This window comes from Carcharhinus amblyrhynchos, chromosome 6 (assembly GCF_965287045.1).
Source record: "Carcharhinus amblyrhynchos chromosome 6, sCarAmb.v2.hapA, whole genome shotgun sequence".
Lineage (NCBI taxonomy): Eukaryota > Metazoa > Chordata > Chondrichthyes > Carcharhiniformes > Carcharhinidae > Carcharhinus > Carcharhinus amblyrhynchos.
The window spans coordinates 114,126,105-114,146,855 of NC_137329.1; the positions used below are offsets into that span (position 1 = coordinate 114,126,105).

Consider the following 20,751-nt stretch of genomic DNA (forward strand, 5'->3'; position numbering starts at 1 on the left):
CGTGATCGAATACAGCCAACAAGTCAGCAGTCCTTCCTACGGGTGGACATTTGGCTGAACTGGGGACAGAGAGACGGGGCTCGGCACTTCTCCCTTATTATCATTGATCTTATTTTGATTTGCAACAAACAATTTTTAGCAATTCTTTACATTCTAAAATTGATCACTGTGAAATCGCTCTTTGAATCTAATTCTGCAGGTTAAGTACATTCTGAATCGTTGTGAATACAAAAGAGGATGCACAAGCAAATTTGGTATCACCAAGCTTTTGGACTCAAAGACATACAGTGCAGCCTATCCCCTCCATGATGTAAGTCATTTTAGATTGTTCGTTAAAACTTGTTAGCCAGTTATTCCTGGATGAGGTGCATGCAAACTCATTACAGACAGAAGACAGAATGTTATGATAAGCAGCATTGAATAATTAGACAAGTAGTTAATATCTATTTATTAGTCACAAGCAAGACTTACATTAACACTGCAGTGAAGTTACTGTGAAATTCCCCTAATTGCCACACTCCGGCTCCTGTTCGGGTCAATGCAGCTAACCAGCACGTCTTTCAGGCTGTGGGAGCAAACCGGAGCATCCGGAAGGAACTCACGCAGACCTGGAGAGAACGTGCAAACCCCACACAGACTGTGACCCAAGCCAGGAATCGAACCCGGATCCCTGGCGCTGTGAGGCAGCAGTGCTAACCATCGTGCTACCATTGGCACGGATAGTAACGAGGAGTCTCCAGCCTCCGATTAGCCAGCTCTGTGTGAGTAGAGTTTCCACCCCCACAGTCCTCAATCCTGGGGAAACCCAACAGTGGCCAGTAAATTATGATGCTTGCTTCTCTCTTCCAGTGTAAGTTCAACCAGAAATCATCAGACGAGACATGCCACAATGAGAGATACCTTCTATACGAGGAGTGGGGTCACCCCAAGAACTTTTACAAACTGCAACCTCTGGATCTTATCAGGTAGTCCCTTCTTTCATCTGTCACACAAATAATTATTTTGTGCAAAATATTGCTGAGGAGTACACCTGAAGCTCTTGGCATCTCATCCACTCACCTCATGGTTAGTGATGAAATACGTGCTGTTGTGTACGTGTGCCCAGAATTGGATTCATCATCCATCAACGCACTAACATCCATTGATTTGATTGGCAGTGTTTGAAGGTTAGCAGAGAGAAGTAAAATGCTAGGGAAAATCATTTGATATCTAATATAGCTGAGAAAAAAACTACAAGAAAACTCAGTCTGTGATTTTCGCCACAGTCCAAAAATGTGCAGGTTAGATGGATTGGCCATGCTGAATTGTCCCAAAGCGTCAAGGGGACTAGGTGGGGTAAACGCATGGAGTAATGGGGCTAGGGTCTGGGTGGGATTGTGCTCGGTGCAGAATCGATGGGCCGACTGGCCTCCTTCTGCACTGTAAGATTCTATGAGTTCATTCTTAATAAAATATTTTGGGACCAGAATTGCAAGCGCATGGTGTGGCCTGTCAGGCCATCCTAAGTACTTAGGGTGGCCTGTTAGCACTACTGCCTCATAGCGCCAGGGACCGGAGTTTATTTCCGGCCTTGAGTGACTGTCTCTGTGAAGTCTGCACATTCTCCCCGTGTCTGCGTGGGTTTCTCCCGAGTCTGCGTGGGTTTCTCCCGAGTGTTCCAGTTTCCTCCCACAGTCCAAAGACGTGCAGGTTATGTGGATTGGCCAGGGTATATTGTCCCTTAGTGTCCCAAGATGTGAAGGCTAGGGCTAGGTTAGGGATAAAACTGTGGAGTTATGGGGTAAGATGCTCTGTTGGAGAGTTGGTGCAGGCTTGATGGGCCGAATGTCCACCTTCTGCACTGTAGGGATTCTATGAAATGCGTTGAGTTGGGAATTTGTTGGACTGTTGAGTTCATTAACTGGATAATTAATAAATGTAAGAATGTTACACTTATTAATGCAACCATGTAAATCTGTAAAGATTTTATGGAGATTAAAATATGATCACATTCCCCATATACTAAGTTCCAACAAACTTTAACGCAGTATTTAGAACGTGGGAAACTTGTTGAGTATGATCAAGATTGATAGTTGGTTTTATCTATTTTCTTTAGCACCTTTCAGCCAAATGGCTTTGCCAGTTTCCTACCAAAACATCTTGAAGCCACAGGGGACCTCTCTACGTTTCTCCATTCTCATTTCCCTCCTCTTTACCTCATAGATGTGACAGCACTTGCTCAGTGCCTTCCTCTTGCATGACTCAGATCAGGAACTAAATAGACTGGAACTCCAAAAGATAACACTGCCCTCCTTGGTGGAACAAATAACCTGTTTGTCCTGTTTCAGCGTGGAGAGTTTTATTCTGCCCACAATGGGCGAGAGAGCCAAAACTATAAAAATACACAAACCAGCTCCAACTTCCTCTGAGTTTCGTACAGCTGCAGGTTGTGTACCCTCGTTCGAAAGATTAGACGTTTAAAACCAGTGTATTTAGGAGCTTAATTTAAATTCAGTGTTGGTTGGCCTAGTTTCCAGGGCTAGTGAAAACCAGGGCTGAATTTAATGGGGTGTGCTGGAATGAGGTGGGAGGCAGGGATGCTAAAAACTCCAGAGGGGACACATCTGCCTGGAACCCCTACAGTTCATAAAATCCCTACGGTACAGAAGGAAGCCATTCGGCCCATAAAGACTGCACTGACAACAATTGTACCCAGGTCCTATCATCGTAACCTCGTGTACCTATCCTGCCAGTCCCCCTGACAGGGGCAATTTTGCGTAGCTAGTCAACCTAATCGGCACATCTTTGGACTCTGGGAGGAAACCCACACAGACACAGGGAGAATGTGCAAACTCCACACAGACAGTAACCCGAGGCCAGAATCGATCCCTGGTCCCTGGCTCTGTGAGGCAGCAGTGCTAACCACTGCACCATCATGCTGCCCCTATGTTGTGATATCCTGCCTTTTACGAGTGCCATGAAAGATACAGGGCAATGTATAAGTTTGTTGATTTATTAGTCACAAGTAGGCTTACGTTAGCACCGCAGTGAAGTTACTGTGAAAATCCTTTAGTTGCCACACTCCAGCACCTGGTCAGGAGAATTTAGCATGGCCAATGCACCTAACCAGCACATCTTTCAGACTGTAGGAGCAAACTGGAGCATCGGAGGAAACCCAAGCGGACGTGGGGAGAACATGCAGACTCCGCACAGACAGTGACCCAAGCTGGGAATCGAACCCGGGTCCCTGGCGCTGTGTAGGGGGGAGGGGGAGTCAGAGAGCAGATGGAAAACTGAATGGTTAGCTGGGAACTATTTAAACATGGCACCCAGATATTTAATCCTATGAGGTAATGGACCACTTCTTGCCCTACCACAGGATTCAATGTGCTCCTTGCAAATAAAGAACAAAGAAATTTACAGCACAGGAACAGGCCCTTCAGCCCTCCAAGCCTGCACTGACCATACTTCCCAACTGAACTAAAACCCCCAACCCTTCTGGGGACCATATCTCTACTCTATTCATGTGTTTGTCCAGATCCCCTTAGAAGTCACTATCGTATCTGCTTCCTGTATCTCCCCCAGGCACCCACCACCCTCTGTGTAAAAAAAAACTTGCCTCCTACGTCTCCTTTAAACCTTGCCCCTCGCATCTTAAACCTATGCCCCTTAGTAATTGATTCTTCCACCCTGGGAAGAACTTTCTGACTATCCACTCTGTCCATGCCCCTCATAATCTTGTAGACTTCTATCAGGTCGCCTCTCAACCTCCGTTGTTCCAGTGAGAAAAAAACCAAGTTTCTCCAACCTCCAAAATTAATTTGCTGAATAGGGCAGGATCTGGCATGTTCAGCTGCCCCGCTCTGCAGTGGCCGTCACCCTGACCTTTGCAAACTGCTTTGTTGATGATGAGAATTTTAAGACTTCATTCCTAAAGTCGCTTGACAGGAGACCAGTTGAAGGGACAGACATAGTGGCCTGTAAACTGTAGCCTGCAATCTCATACTCTGGCCATTAATTTTAGAAATCGGGACATTCAGAGTACTAATCTCCAGGCCCAATTCTCTCTCAGTGAGTCTTCACACTGAGGTCAGCAACTTACAAAACTCTGTCATTACTCATTCTAGTTCTGCTATTTGTCACACATTTGAACTTGCTTTTGTATTTCGGAAGATTGCTATTTTTGCTTGAATCGTCTTTTCTCTTAATTCCACGTTGCAGGAGGTATTTTGGAGAGAAAATTGGAATCTACTTTGCTTGGCTTGGTTTCTATACGGGAATGCTGGCCATTGCAGGATTTGCAGGGCTCGTCTGCTTTATTTTTGGAATCCTGACTCTGGATCACAATACTTGGAGGTACGTGGAAACATATTGGTGACATCCAAATAGCTCTTTATATTGCGTCATAGCGCATTCCTCAACTGTACTCACCACTGTGGGCAGCACAGTTGTTAGCACTGCTGCCTCACAGCGCCAGGGACTTGGATTCAATTCCCCGTTTGGGTCACTGAGTGTGCGGAGTTGTACATTCTCTCTCTCCAGGTTTCCTCCGGGTGCTCTGGCTTCCTCCCACAGTCCTAAGGACGTGCAGGTTAGGTGCATTGGCCATGCTAAATTCTCCCCTTAGTGTACCCGAACGAGCGCCGGAGTCTGGCGACTAGGGGATTTTCACAGTAACCTCATTGCAGAGTTAATGTTAAGCCTATTTGTAACTCTACTGAAATAAACTTTAAACACAATCACAGTGGTGACAGGAACAGATCAGAGGTTAGGAGTACTGCAGAGGGTAACTCACCTCCTGACTCCCAAGGTCTGACCACCATCTATAAGTCAGGAGTGTGATGGAATACTCCCCACTTGCCTGGGTTGGTGCAGCTCCAACAATACTCAAGAAGCTTGATCTTATCCAGGATAAAGCAGCCCGTTTGATTCGCACCACACCCACAAACATCCACGTTCAGTAGCAGCCACGTGTAATATCTACAAGATACATTGCAGATATTCACCAAAGATCCTTAGACAGCACCCTCCAACTCCTCAAACACTTCCATCGAGAAGGACAAGAGCAGCAGATACCTGGGAATGTCACCATCTCCAAGTTCCCCTCCAAACCATCTTGACATGGAAATATATCATTGTTCCTGGGTCAAAATCCTGGAATTCCCTCCCTAATGGTATTGTGGGTCAACCCACAGCATGTGGAGTGCAGCGTTTCAAGAAAGCAGCTCACCACCACCTTCTCAAGGGCAACTAGGGATGGGCAATAAATGCTGGCCAGCCAGCAACACCCATATCCAATGAACTAATATTAAAAAATTCCTGAAGTATGTCATGGCAGTTGCATTGATCACTGCTGGGTAATGTTGCAGGGTTTTTTTGCTGATACACCCATATTGTTATTACAAACTGTGTCTGCAGTGTGCACTTTAAATCCTCAAAAAAGATTTAACTTCATGCATTACCCAGAGTTCCTCAGCGTAGTGTCCAAGGCCCAGTCGTCTTCAGCAATGACCTTCCTTCCATCATAAGGTCAGAAGTGGAAATACTCACTTATGACGGAACAACGTTCAGCAGCATTTGCAACTAGTCAGATTCTGAAGCAGTCCATGTCCAAATGGAGCAAGACTTTGACAATATCCAGGCCTGGGCTGACAAGTGGTGCATAACATTCAGGCCACACATGTGCCAAACAATGACCATCTCCAACAGCAAGAATCTGATCATCTACCCTTGACATTCAATGACATTACTATTGCTGAATGCCCCACTGTCAAAATCATGAGGGTTACCATTGACCAGAAATAGAACTTGACTTGCCCTATAAAAACCACGGTGACAAGTGCAAGTCAGAGATTAGCAATCTGTGGTGAGTAACTCACCTCTTGCTCCCCCCACAAAGCCTGTCCACCATCTACGTGGCACAAGTCAGGAGTGTCATGGAATACTGTCCACTTGGCTGGATGAGTGCAGCTCCCACAACACTCAAGAAACTTCACACCATCCAGGACAAAGAAGCCCGTTTCAATGGCACCTCATCCAAAAACAGCCACTCCCTCCAATACCAGTACACACTGACAGCAGTGTATACCATCTAAAAGATGCACTGCAAGTATTCAGCAAGCCTCTTTAGGCAGTGCCTTCCAAGTCCACAACTACCGTCTAAAAGGACAAAGACAGGAAAAACTTAGAAATGTCACCACCTGGAAATTCCGCTCCATGCCACACACCAATCTGACTTGGAAATATATTGCTGTTCCTTCACTGTTGCTCGGTCAAAACCCTGGAACTCTTTCCAGGTCATCATCACCTTCTCGAGGGCAATTGGGGATGGCCTAGTCAGTGACTTCCACATCCCATGAATGAATATTTTAGAAATTGCTTGCCTGTTAATCATGTAACTTAAACATGCTGATCCATTCAAGGGGGCAGCATGGTGGCACAGTGGTTAGCACTGCTGCCTCACAGCGCCAGGAACCTGGGCTCAATTCCTGGCTTGGGATACTGTCTGTGTGGAGTCTGCACATTCGCCTGTGTCTGCATGGGTTTCCTCCCACAGTCCGAAAGCTGTGCTGGTTAGATGCATTGGCCATGCTAAGTTCTTCCTCAGTGTACCTGAACAGGCGCTGGACTGTGGCGAGTCAGGGAATTTCACAGTAACTTCTTCGCAGTGTTAATGTTTTTAAAAATTTAAAGTCTATTTATTAGTGTCACAAGTAGACTTACATTAACACTGTAATGAAGTTACTGTGAAGATCCCCTAGTAAGCCTACTTGTGACAATAAATAAATAAATCCAATGTTGTTTGGAGAGGATTGCTCCTTGCTTACAGGCAGCTGCACTGTTTGTTAAGTTTACTAGGACATTGCAGAATATTTTTGGAAACATACAGAATATTCCTGGAAACTAATGGATTTTAATAGTCTTTTATCCCAATGGAGGCCTCACCAGGACAGGAAAATGTTCTTGGGAAACTGCTGCATGATGAAAATCAGTGAAAGATTTTACTTTTCAAAATTATTTTATTTTGCAAAAGCATTTTCAACAATACTTAACAGACTACTGGGATACAATAAATTGCTGGTGTACAGACTGAACCAACCAGACCTGCATGTTCCTTATGGACGCATTCTATTCAGATAAGTTAGCAGTGTTTGCTGTGTGTGTGGCTTACAAACATTGTACTTTTTTTTTAAGTTTACTTATTCATGTCACAAGTAGACTTACATTACTACTGCAATGAAGCTACTGTGAAAATCCCCGAGTCGCCACACTCCAGTGCCTGTTTGGGTACACTGAGGGAGAATTTAGCACGGCCAATGCACCTAACCGGCATGTATTTCAGACTATGGGAGGAAACTGAAGCACCTGGAGGAAACCCACGGGAAAAACGTGCAGAGAACATGGACAGTCACCCGAAGCCGGAATTGAATCTGGATCCCTGGCGCTGTGAGGCAGCAGTGCTAACCAGTACAAACCACAGTGCCACTGTGCTGCCCATATTGTATAAATCCATGTGCTTTTGCAATGCTGTTGGCTTGCTGATTTTTATTTCACTCCAAATATTAACATGTTATCAGATTCAGAATTTCATGTTAAAAGCCATTCTATTTGATGCTGTTAAAGTAAAAGTTTTATTTTAGGATTGACTTACTGCTGAAGAAAGCTTTCCATGTTGTGACCCCTCCAAGTGACGCACTCCATCTTCTCCAGAACCACATTTCACAACTTTGTAAACTTTGGACGTCAGCATATCTCAAGCTCTAAATTTCAGCCCTGTGTTGCAAAACATCCCACAGTCTCTTTCCTTAAGAATCTTGTCTGATGAGTAATTCTTTATGTTTGAAGAATGCATTATTTGGCATGGCTATTCTAGCTCTGATTTCTTTATGGCAGTAACCATCTTCTGATGAGCTGTTTCTCAGATACATAAATGGTGATGCCTTTCCAGCAGGTGACCATTTATCTTGAGTACTGCTTTCCCATCATTATTTCTTCCAACCTGCATAATGTTCGCTTCTTGCATTAATTTGAATTCCATATGCTCTCACCACTTCATTTATCCTATCTATAGATCTCCTGCTGTGCTGGTGACGAGGTCCTGGTTATCTGTAAACCTCACTACTTTGACCAGTTGACCTCCTACTTTGATGCCTTTACTGCTTTCATCATGGCCTCTGTGTAGGCATTAGAGAAACAAAAGCAAAATACTGGGTTTGCTGAAAATCTAAAATAATATAAACAAAATGCTAGAAAAACTCAGAGATCTGGCAGCATGGTCTGTATGGAGAGAAACAGTCAATGTTTCCAGATAAACATGATTGTTCTTTGGAACTCTTCTTCCCCATTCTGAAGAAGAGGCATGTTTTGATTTTAAACATCAACTCTTTTTCTCTCTGTACATGCTGCCAGACCTACTGAGCTTTCCAGACACTTTCCGTTTTTATTTCTTGTTAGGGCCCAGGCCAGAAATTCCAAGGCGCTTTGTGAAGTTAGCTTAGACCCTAAGTTTTACCTTTGATTTTGGCGTTGGTGAACATAAGGTGTTTCACTCCAGGTATGATTTAGATGACCTACTAGGAAGCTTTTGTCAAAGTTTATTTAAGAACACAGTTAGAATATAACAAAAAGAATTAGTTTTTTTTTACCAATCACAAGACTTAAACATAATACAATTCTTAACAACAGGCTATCTCTGTTGTTCCAGTTTAAAAGCAATACCCCATAGACTTACACCTGTCTCCAGAATTAGTTAGCATTAATGCAAGAATGCTCACATGATACTAGATTTCCAGCTTTTAACATCCATGGACAGAAATCTGCTCACATAGCAGATTTTAGAGAAGTTCATATCCTCAGGAAAGCAAAACAGAGAAGTAAACCTAGTCTCTAGCAGCTTTCAGTCTCCAGATTTCAGAGACAGGAAAGGATAAGTGTCCCTCTGCAGCTTCCAAAACAGCATCTGAAAAACCTAGCTGGAATTCTGTGTGAAAACATAGCTGTCCCCAGTTATATGATCTGACCTTCAATTTATCCCAATCAAGCACTACTCTGCAATCCCAGGGGAACATTAAAACAACAGAACCCTGCATTAGTTCAGATTAAAACAAACATGATGTTGGTCATGCTGCTTCAAGAACAATAGAGGGCACCAGCTGCAGACAAAACAGCTCTGACAAAATGTCAGGGAGTGCTCGAATCATCCTGCAGAGAAACGAGTAAAATACGTTTCATAAAGGCACAGTGTTGTCACACATAGTCTAAGCCTGCTGACCATGGCTTTGGTCCAGGTGCTGCAATCTCAGCTTCACAACTGTTTTGGGCACAGGCTAAGATCCTCTCTAATTCAGCAATAGGTCAAGATGTTACTTTTTCAAAGTGCAAGATGTGCATTATTTGTCGATGTCTTAGAATTTTACAAAATTGACAGTAATTCATGATTTTAAAAGGATATGTCCAGGCACAGTTCGGACGGGGAGAAAAAGTACACAGTTATGTTATTAATAATATCACCTCAATGATATTGGTAAAGAATGAGACTTGGGACAGTTCGAGCTCACCCTCAAATCAATTCTCTGTTTCATGACATGCATTATTGTGCAGCCTTCAAAAGAAAAAGCCCAAGGCTAACCACTCTGGCTAAAAGCTAAGGGGGAAAGTCAAGGCTGAAAATGGAATGTGGTTTATAAGCAGTCATTTACAGGGAAACATCCATTGCAGCTGCAGCCTAACTCACTGTCGCTTTAATTTGACCAAACACACTTCAAAATGTTGACGGCAATTTACATTGCTTAATTCAAATTACCCTAACATTTGCATTTTCATGCAAAATGCAGTTTCTTTAGCAGGCTGGGCATAGCGGAGTTATGTCTTTGGTTTTCTCCTCACATGAAGACCAGTGCGTGCACGCATTGGCCATTGACAGCTATTTTGTGTTGGTTGGAGACACAGTGGCTGGGGTTTTCTGGCCCTGATCTCCCACTGCAGGTCCCACCACAACTGGACTGGAAACCACTTGCAGTAATGTGGATTTGGTTACTTCACCACTTTACCCATTCTGTTATCATAATTTGTTGTCAGACGGACTACATTACAAGGTTTCGTATTGCAAAGAACTACATAATGTATAAACTGCTGTGCTATACTACAGCAATTAGATTTTTGGCTTTTTTATTCTGTTTTACAGTAAGGAAGTTTGTGATCCCGAGATTGGAGGCCATATGATCATGTGTCCCCAGTGTGATCGAGATTGTACATATTGGAGACTCAATATTACATGCCAGTCATCAAGGGTGAGTGAACTCAAAACACCTTCTACCATGTGCATATGTTCTTTAAGTGCAATACTTCTTAAAATAACCAATGATCAGAATTTTATTGCAATGTGATTCTTACTCCTAGACGGTTATGTGAAATCAACAAGAGGTCTATATGTTTACAATGTATACTCACAACTTATAATTCAGTCCTGATAGCAGTATAATTATTTTCCTTGATCTATTAATAATTTACCATAAACTTTTTAATTGGTATATGAGGGACAATTTAAGAAAAATACCTTTCAAATTGCTTAATACTAATCTGTTAGCAACCAGATCAAAAACTACAAGATGTAATATGAAGTTAGCCTAGGCCCAAGCTTTTCTTTTTAATTTTGGCATTCGTGCAAGCATAAGGTGTTTTGCTCCAGGTATGATTCGATTGACCCACAAGGAAGTTTTTATTAAAACAGACTTTGTTTAACAACATAGTTAAAATATAACACACAGAATAAACACAACTCTTGCCAATTGAAAGACTTAAATATGACAAGGTATAAATCTTAACTGCTAGCTATCTCTATAGTTCCAATTTAAGCAATATCCCCACAGACAAAAATCCCTCCTCAGGTTCAGTTAGTGTAAAACATATAGCTTATATGGTACTAGGCTTCCAGCCTTCTAACATCTCTGGACAGAGACATAGAAAGACACCTGTCTTCTGACTCCCAGACAGCAGCCTCCAGAGAAAGATCTGTCTTCAGACAGCTGAATTTCAGAGGAAGATACCTATTTTCTGGCAGGTCCCAGATTCCATTCTCCAAAGAGAGAGACAGAGAACTACTTCTCTCTACAGAGATCCCAAGCAGCAACTGTGTTTGTTTCTGTCTGTGAATCTAGTCCCACCCAGTCACATGATTGTTCCTGTCAATCAACCTCATCAGACCCCAGTCTGAAAAACCCCGGGGAAAACACTAAAATAACCAAGTTGCATTAACCCCGATTAAAACAAACACTCAAGCAGTTAGGATCAGTTATGCTTCTGTGATATCAACATGTGTAGGCTGCTGGTTATGGACAAAGGGGCACCGGGTAAATTGAGCTGACTTCCACAAAATAACCTGCCCAAGAAACGTGACACAAAATACATTTCTTAAAGGCACAGCATCATCACAGATCAAACCTATAAAGTACGTTATTATTTCAGACCAATTTGGTTCAAGTGACACCTAAATTAAAGCACAAAAACGCAATTCTAAAATCTATATGAATCATAATATCATTAGAAATAGAGCAGGAGCATTTGACCAATCACTGCTGATCCGATTGTGTCCTTAACTCCACTTTGCTGTCTGTCCCTTATATTTCTTGTAGATGAAAAATCTATCTGATTCAACCTTGAGTAACATTCAGTAACTCAGCCTCCACTGCTATCTGTGGAAGAGAATTCCAAAGACTAATTGATGACTCTCTGTGAGAAGAAATTCCTCCTCATCTCCATCTTAAGTGGGGAACCCCTCGGCTGGGATGTTTTTTCTCTGATATAGACTGATGTCGGGTGGGAAAAGCAGTGTTGAAGCCGCAAAATGCATTTATCCTGTCAAGCTCCTCTCAGAATCCTAGATGTTTTAATAAGGTCACCTTTCATCCTTCTGAGATAACCACTATGAGATCAACTATTCCAGTAAATACTACAGAAAAGTGAGGACTCCTGGACAAATCCAGGAATGAAAAGAGATAGTGTGTTAAAAATTAGATTTACGTGCATGTATGTCTGTGACATTTCCGGTATCTCCATCGAGTGCAGCTATCCTTTAAAGCAATTAGAAGTTATTTTATAGATTGAGCCACCTCTTTAAGCTTTACATTTTGCAGAAAATGCAAAAGTAAATACGTTTACTGCACCTTAATTTCAATTTCAAACCTGGTGGTGAGATATTGAATACAATGTAATTAAATTTTCCTCTGTTTGTCAGACAGGCCCCTCCATTATCTTCTTTCCAGAGTTGCAATTTCATAATTTATTTCAAATGTTGCAGTTTATGTCAAAACCCATGACAATCACCTTTCAAATTGCCTGTAATTTTATAAAGGTGTAATTTCACTTGCAATAGCTGAATCCCGTATTAGAATGCCACAAGACATTTCAAGCTGTTTATATTCAACATACTAATGTGCTCGGGTTTACTACATTTTCATATATATTCCACAGAAATTATCTGTATTTGACAACTACGGAACTCTCGTGTATGCAGTGTTCATGGGAATTTGGGGTAAGTTACTAACAGCTGTGTATTTTTTGGAAGAGTTATTGTATTTACATTTTTTCTGGTCATTGCTCTCTGCACAAGCAAAACTTTAAATAGACCTATTGGCTAACCCCTTAGCTCAACAATCAGCTGGAAGAGGGGAAACTATGGCTTGTAGAAGAAAAACACTGGAAAATCGTTTTGTACCACCCAAGGCAATCATACTATAGACAGAGAAAGAACGGCTTCAACAATAATTTAACAACAATAATGGCAATAGGGGCTTTAAAATGGCTATTCTGACTAGAGCTAAGCATGCTGGGAATTTTGGTCAACCTGTAGATTAAAACCAGGTCATAAAGAGGCTCTGGACTGGAGCTGGGATCTAAAGCTTCCTGTGTTGGTCAGATCAGCAAAGTTTTTTCCATTAACTGTGACAGCGTGACTCCAATTTTTATGGCTGCTATGTATGGGACATGCAAAATGAACTAAGCATCATGGCACTATTCAAAAGTAATTTCACTGAATGTTCAAGCCATGTGATCAGTTTCTGGTTGGCTGGATGACCGAGAACCTTCCAGAAACAAGTGGAGAATTGTGGATAAAAGACACGTAACTGTGCTTCTATAAGCTTCGCTAAATGGATTTGTTGTACGATTTTTCATTATATGATTTGATTATCTGTTCTAGAAGACTTTGTAGGACTAACTATTCTGTCATATTTGAGCTCTGCAAAAGGTTCCTTTCCCCCTCAAATAATTAATCCAACCAAACTGCAGTGGAGGGTGACAGGGTGGCACAGTGGTTAGCACTACTGCCTCACGGCGCCAGGGACCTGGGTTCAATTCCAGCCTCGGGTCACTGTGTGGAGTTTGCACATTCTTCCAATGTCTGCATAGGTTTCCTCCGGGTGCTCCGCAGATGGACAGATTAGGTTAATTGGCCATAGTTAAATGCCCTTTAGTGTCAGAGGGATTAGCAGGGTAAATACATGCAGTAACGGGAATAGGGCCTGGGTGGGACTGTTGTCAGGGCAAACCCGATGGGCTGAATGGGCCTAGGGGAATTTCACAGTAACTTCATTGCAGTGTTAATGTAAACCTTACTTGTGGCCAATAAATAAACTTTACTTTAAGCTTTAAAGATTGGCCGCCTCCTGTACAGTAAGGATTCTATGATTTATAATGAAATTAAACAAAAGGGAAAGACCTTCATAAAAAATGTTACCTTACAGCAGTGTAACACTATAAGATTAAAATGCAGCATAACAGCTGGTTCTTGCGCATGCTGTTATAGTGATGATATTCACTTTTAAGATTTTACCATGTAAAACCCTCCGTGCACTTAGTTTGTTGCTCGATTTCGAACGTACTGATTGTTAGTCATTAAGTCGTGTGCTGATGCACATTCACTGATGTTTGGTAGCTATTATAACCCTACATGATGCTTGGCAGTGACTCTGTTTTTGGAGTTCTGGAAACGCAAGCAGGCAGAATTGGAGTACGAGTGGGACACCGTGGAACTGGAGCAGGAAGAGCCACGCCGGCCTGAATATGAAGCAAAATGCACAATTCCAAGAAGAAATCCAATTACACAGGTAAATGAGTGAAAGGAGATAACTTGTTAAGATGAACGCAAGATAACTTGTTAAGATGATTTTGCTTTCACCTTGTATTTGAGCTTATATCGGATGCACAAGGAGACACTCACTACCATGCAAAAATGAAATTCTCCATTATGAGGCCTATCTGAGACCAGAAAACACTAAGCAAGACCAATCTTAGAATGAAGAAAAATCCAATCAATGCAATGCTCCCTCCCTCCAAACTTGGCAATACAATGAAGTCAAGTAGAAGGATTTAAATGTTTATTTTGTTTTTGCTTGTGGGTGCTCGCACTGAGTAAAGTTTTTGAGTTGTAGATGAGCAGAGAAGAGACATTTTAATGGCTTTACATCAAACTCCGTGAGATACATCCAAACAGAGACCTGGATCTATACTGTTCATTCATTTCCATTATATAGCCCGAAGATATTGTATCAAGGCTTATCACCTGAATGACAGATTGGCAAGGTGGCACAATGGTTGGCACTGCTGCCTCACAGCGCCAGGGACGTGAGTTTGATTCCGGCCTTTGGTGACTGTGTGGAGTTTACACGTTCTGCCTATGTCTGCATGGACTTCCTTTCATAGTCCAAACGTGTGTAGATTAGATGGATTAGCCATTGTAATTGCAAGCGGTTACATGGATAGGGTAGAGAGAAGGGACCAGGATGGGATGGTCTTTCAGAGAGTCGGTGCAGACTCGGGCAGAGTGGCTGCTCTCTGTACTGGGGATTCTGTGGCAAACTACATGCTTCAAAATTTAAGATTTTTTAGAAAACATAATAGGAAAATTGTATGTTCTTAAATTTACGAAAATTAACAAAAATACTGGATAATAGTTAGGACTTCTTTATTTACAGGAAGAAGAATTGGTTCCTTACTCAGCCTGTGGAAAATGTATGAGAATGGTTTGTGGTGGGGGCACAGTTCTTTTCTGGGTAAGATCGCTGTGGATGCTGTTAATATTTTTAACAATATTTCTATGTGTATTCATTGCAAGGAGGTAGGATATAGTGTGGTTTCTGATTATTTTAAAAGGAAAATGCTCATGTTGAAATAATCATCACAAAGTTCAGAATTTTTCGACAAGCGAAAATAGGAAAGTAAGTTTGCTACACTTGTACAAATCAAGAGTGGGCAAGGACAAAGTTAATGAACCAAAGAACCATAGGGAAGAGAGAATATGATGCGTCAAGGTTGTGTCTGTGGTGGCATTAGTTCTTCAACAGGAGCTCTTCACTACCACTTAGTCAAATATCTTAAAAATTCTTCTTAAACACTTTCTAACTTCTCAGTGATATTGTGGTTTCTTTCTCATTAGCTACCTACGATAAAGATTTCCAATTTCTGAGAGACATTTTGTGGTCAGTTTGGTTGACTAGACGGCTAGAATGTGGGGCAGAGTAACACCAATAGTGCAAGCTCATTCCCCATGCCAGCTAAGTTTGTTCTTTGGGCCAGCCTCTTCATCTTTCCGCAGAGTGATATTGTGGCGCAGGTCATGGTTGGCAACCCATCAGACAATGAGGATGCCCCATACAGAGAGAGCGAGCGAACAAGATAAACACTTGAATGGAAATGACCTCTTCTTTCATCTTCTAACGGTAGATTATCCATTCCTAATTTGTGCTCTGCCTGTTGTGTTTCTTTTCACAGTACTTTTCTCTGACTCGTACTTAAGTCCTTTTCACAATTAAATTTCCTACCGAATTTTGTGTCATTTACAAATTTGGCAATATCCCTTCAATCCCTTCATCAGGTCATTACTACAAATTGTAAATCGAGATTGCAGCATTGATCCCTGTGGAACACCACTTGTTCCATCTTACCAACTTGAAAAAGACCTACTTATGCTTACTCTCTGCTTCACCTTGGCCAGCGAATCTTCTGCCCGGGCTAATATGATACCCCCTATACTATGAACTTTTATTTTCCACAGTAACCTTTCATTATGGCACTTCATAAATGCCTTCTTGAAATCTAAGTGCAATAAATTCACCAGTCCCCTTTATCCACTTTCTCAAAGAACTTAATAGTTAATAGTTAACTAGTTAATAGTTAAACACTATTTCGCAAAATCATGTTGACTCTGTCTGATTATCTTGAACTGTTATAACTTCTTTAATAATAGTTTCTAACTTATTCCTATGATGGATGTTGAGCTAACTGGCCTGTAGTTTCCCACTTTCTATCTCTTTTTGAATAATTTGCTACCTTTCGATCTAATGGGATCTTCCCCAACTCTGGGAGTTTTGGAGAATTAAAAATGCATCAACTATCTTAGTAGAGTCTTTTAAGGTCCTGGAATGAAGTCCATCAGAACCCGAGCTCTTATTAGTCTGTAGCTCCAACAATTTATTCAGTATTGCTTTGCTGGTGGCTGTAATTTTTCTAGGTTCTTCCCTCCCTTCCATGTTCTGGTTCGTCACAGCTTTTGGGATGTTAGTTATAACCTCTGTTGTGAAGAATCATGCAAAATATCTGATCAATTCATCTGCTAACTCCTTATATTTTATTCTCATTTCTCCAGACCCACTCACTATCGGACCAATGCTCACTTACTCTTTTTTAAAAATATTTATATAGTTCCTACTATCTGTTTTTATATTTCTGGCCAGCTTGTCCTCGTACTCTATTTTTCCTTCCTTATTAACCTTTTAGTCAGTGTTTGCTGTCCCTTGTGTCCAGTCTTCTGGCCTGCCACCCTACCTTTGCAGAGTTTTTTTTTAAGTTCAATACCAACTTTTAATATTTCCTGTTAACTAAGGATGGTGGGTCTGACCCTTGGATTTTTTTCTTACTCGCTAGAATGTATTTATTCTGTGCATTCCAAAATATCCCCTTAAATGTTTGCCACTTCATCTCCATTGACCCATCCCTTAACCTAATTTGCCAGTTCACTTTCACCAGTTCTGCTTCTATGCCCTCATAATTGCTGTTACTTAAGTTCAAAAACAGAGGGTGGAATTTTACCTTTTTTTAATGCAGTGTGTAGCAGTTGGGTGGTAAATGCGTGAAGGGTCGGGTTCCACAACGTCACACTGGCAAACCCGTCCCAACAGCAACTTAGGTTTCCAAAGATTGGGGCACCCCTTTTAAAGACCGTGTGTAGTTTGCACACGTCCGTGTGGGTTTCCCCACTTCCCTGCCCAGGCAAAGCCCTACTCCTCACCCCACCCCCAGATCCTCTCCTCCCTCTGCCTGGACTCTCTGATCCCTACCCTGGCTGTTGAATGAGAGCCGGCAGCTCCCGCCGAGGGTTCAAGTCCCACATTTAACCAATTTAGCCCAGTCGCAGCATATTATGGCTGCAAGACAAGCTGGCTTCATGAGGCTACAGGTTTCCTCAGCGCGTGTTAGCCTCTGGCCGATTTTCTTTCCGGGGTGAAGGGGAGGTGGGGGTGATGGACTGCTCATGTTCCTCCCAACCCCGTTCCCCCGCCCCCCCCCCCCCCCTCAATAATGCAGCCCATAGTTTAAAAGTCAGAGTTATGATTGATTTTAAAATTAACCTTCTTTAGGTATCATTATACTTGGAAGCTTTTTTTAAAAACTAATATTCTTCCAGATCTCGTTGATCATTGCCTCAGTGGTTGCCATTATAGTCTATCGGCTGGCTGTCTTCTTTGAGTTCTCTGTCAAATTGCGCGATAAGATAAATGACCTGGAACCGATCCGAGATTACGTGACTCCACAGATGGCCACTTCCGTCACAGCTTCCATCATAAACTTCTTGTTCATTATGATTTTGAATATACTCTATGAAAGAGTAGCAATATGGATCACCGACTTTGGTAAGTTCAGTTTTTTTTAATAATGTCAGTAAGAGTGAATCAAAACATTTTAGTCTGCAAGACAAATCTTTATTATGGTTAGCAAGGCCGAGGGGGGAGATTTCCGGCCACTCGTGTCCTGCCGCCCCTGAGAGCAAGGACAGAGAATCCCGGACAACGAGAACCTGTCCTGGTCCCTCCACGCTGATGCTGTAGTTAAGAAATCCCACCAACGCTTCCCCTTTTTCAGGAGGCTAAGGAAACTTGGCAATGTCCACACTGACGCCCATCAACTTTTACAGATGCATAGAAACATATAAACTCGGTGCAGCAGTAGGCCATTCGGCCCGTCGAGCCTGCGCCATCATTCAGTATGACCATGGCTGATCATGGACTTTCAGTATCCCATTCCTGCTTTCTCTCCATACGCCTTCAGGAGCCACATCCAATCCCATCCTCAACCCTGTCCATGTTTCCTGCTGCTTTGGAAAAGCAGCCAGCACAATCAAGAACCCTACAGCCCTGGACATCCGATTTGATTTATTATTGTCACATGTATTAGTATACAGTGAAAAGTATTGTTTCTTGTGTGCTGTGCAGACAAAGCATACCATACATAGAGAAGGAAAAGAGAGCGTGCTGAATGTAGTGTTACAGTCCTAGCTAAGATGTAGAGAAAGATCAACTTAATGTCCAGGATGTGTGGAGTCCTTAATTATGTTTTCCGAGGCAGTGGGAAATGTAGACAGAGTCAATGAATGGGAGGCTGGTTTGCCTGATGGACTGGGCTTCGTTGACAACCCTTTGTAGTTTCTTGCAGTTTTAGACAGAGCAGGAGCCATGCCGAGCTGTGATACATCCAGAAAGAATGCTTTCTACGGTGCACTTGTAAAAGTTAGTGAAAATCTTAGTGGACATGCCAAATTTCCTTAGCCTCCTGAGAAAATAGCAGCATTCTCTCTTCTACTGCTCTTTCATCAGGAAAAAGATATAAAATCTGAGAACACATACCAGACGATGCAAGAACAGTCTCTTTCCTGCTGCCATCAGACTTTTGAATAGACCTACCTCGCATTAAATTGATCTTTCCCTACATCTTAGCTAGGACTGTAACACTACATTCAGCACGCTCTCTTTTCCTCCTCTATGTATGGTATGCTTTGGCTGCACAGCGCATAAGAAACAATACTGTATACTAATGCGTGTGTCAGTAATAAATCAAATCAAAGAATTTGGCGCTCGGCCAAACCTCCGTTCGCTGTAGAGAGACCAGAAAATCCTGCTGGCCTGAACGTCTGGAAAATTCCAGCCCAATTGTTTAAAAGTGGCCTAACACTCAATTGCTTAAACTAACCATCAACGTGCCAGCATTCTTGATGTGGATGTGTGGCCATAACTAAGTACGCAGTGTGCCAGTTAAAACACAATGCTCCTGGACCTCATTTGCTTGACATGTTGCATTTCGTGATGTTCAATATGAAGGTGTTTACCTGCAACGCTGAAGATATCATACTATGTCCTGTTGAGTGTTTGCTTGTCTTTGTTAGTTGCACTTTGTCTTTGTACTGGAAAGCTATGACATAGGGTCCCTCATCAAAACTTTTGTGCAGAATGTAGTCAGGCACTCAATCCAGGCTACCCCATTCAGAGGTGGAGATGCTGGCGTTGGACTGGGGTAAACACAGTAAGTCTGACGGCACCAGGTTTAAGTCCAACCGATTTATTTGATAGTAAACTCAAGCTTTCGGGGTTTGCCCCTTCGTCAGGTGAATGGAGAGTTCTAGCCTCAGACAGAGCATATAAAGCACAGACAGTTTACGGATTACTGATTAGAATGCGAGTCTTTACAACTAACCTGCTATTTAAGTCTTAAAGAGGCTGACAATGTGAGTGGAAGGATCATTAAGCACAGGTTAAAGAGACGTGTATTGTCTCCAGACAGTACAGTAAGTGAGGTTTTGCAAACCCAGGCAAGTCATGGGGGTTACATATAGTGCGACATGAGCCCAAGATCCCTGTTGCGACTGTCCTCGTGTGTGTGGAACTTGGCTATCAGTCTCTGCTCAGCAACTCTGCGCTGTTTGTGTTGTCCGTGCTGTTATATGCTCTGTCTGAGGCCAGAACTCTCCGTTCACCTGACAAAGGCACAAACCCCGAAAGCTTGTGAGTTTACTATCAAATAAATCGGTTGGACTTGAACCTGGTGTTGTCTGACTTCTTACTGAGTTTACCCCATTCAGATGCATGTTCAGGGTGTAATTAGAGGATCGAAGGTTGCAATTGGAGGGTCGCTCTCCTGGAAGGTGACAATCAGCTCCACTGATCTTCCAAACCTCTCTTGAACGAAAATATACATTTTTAAAAAATATTATGTATTTCTGATTCCCTCTTTTTTTTTTCACTCAGAGCTACCCAGAACACAGACAGAATATGAAAACAGTTTGACCGTGAAGATGTTTCTCTTCCAATTTGTCAACTATTATTCCTCCTGCTTCTACATTGCTTTCTTTAAAGGCAAGATTGTAGGTTATCCTGGAAAGCCAGTTTACTGGTTGGGACGATTCAGAAATGAGGAGGTAACAAGAATTATCATGCCACAAAAAATTGTTCAGCATTTTACATTATGTATTTGCCACTGGTATTTTAGCATTTAGGTCATGGTAATGTTTATGTTGCTGAAGTAGCAATCCACGGGTAATAATGAGGAGAAAATGAGTTCAAATCCCACCGTATTAGAAGGTTATGATATAGGCCCCTCATCGCACTGGAACTGTTTGAAATCTATGCCAACTATTCATTATTACATTTCTCTCTGCCCTCTCTTCCCCAGATTTCTTTAAAATACATGGTTGCAATCCATCCAAACCAAGGTCTTCATCCTTTTTGAATC

At 42.2% G+C, this 20,751-nt stretch overlaps 1 protein-coding gene across 3 annotated transcripts in view; it reads left to right on the forward strand.

Annotated features, from left to right (window-relative positions):
- The window catches only part of ano6 (anoctamin 6), a 115,810-nt gene that overhangs the window by 68,865 nt on the left and 26,194 nt on the right, over positions 1 to 20,751 (forward strand). For all 3 annotated transcript variants that reach the window (XM_080191244.1, XM_080191242.1, XM_080191243.1), the window contains 9 exons: positions 200 to 310; positions 850 to 965; positions 4,201 to 4,335; positions 10,163 to 10,268; positions 12,448 to 12,508; positions 13,939 to 14,081; positions 14,949 to 15,026; positions 17,657 to 17,882; positions 20,268 to 20,437. In XM_080191244.1, coding sequence (XP_080047370.1) covers positions 200 to 310; positions 850 to 965; positions 4,201 to 4,335; positions 10,163 to 10,268; positions 12,448 to 12,508; positions 13,939 to 14,081; positions 14,949 to 15,026; positions 17,657 to 17,882; positions 20,268 to 20,437 — 1,146 coding nt within the window. The remainder of the gene's footprint in view (positions 1 to 199; positions 311 to 849; positions 966 to 4,200; positions 4,336 to 10,162; positions 10,269 to 12,447; positions 12,509 to 13,938; positions 14,082 to 14,948; positions 15,027 to 17,656; positions 17,883 to 20,267; positions 20,438 to 20,751) is intronic.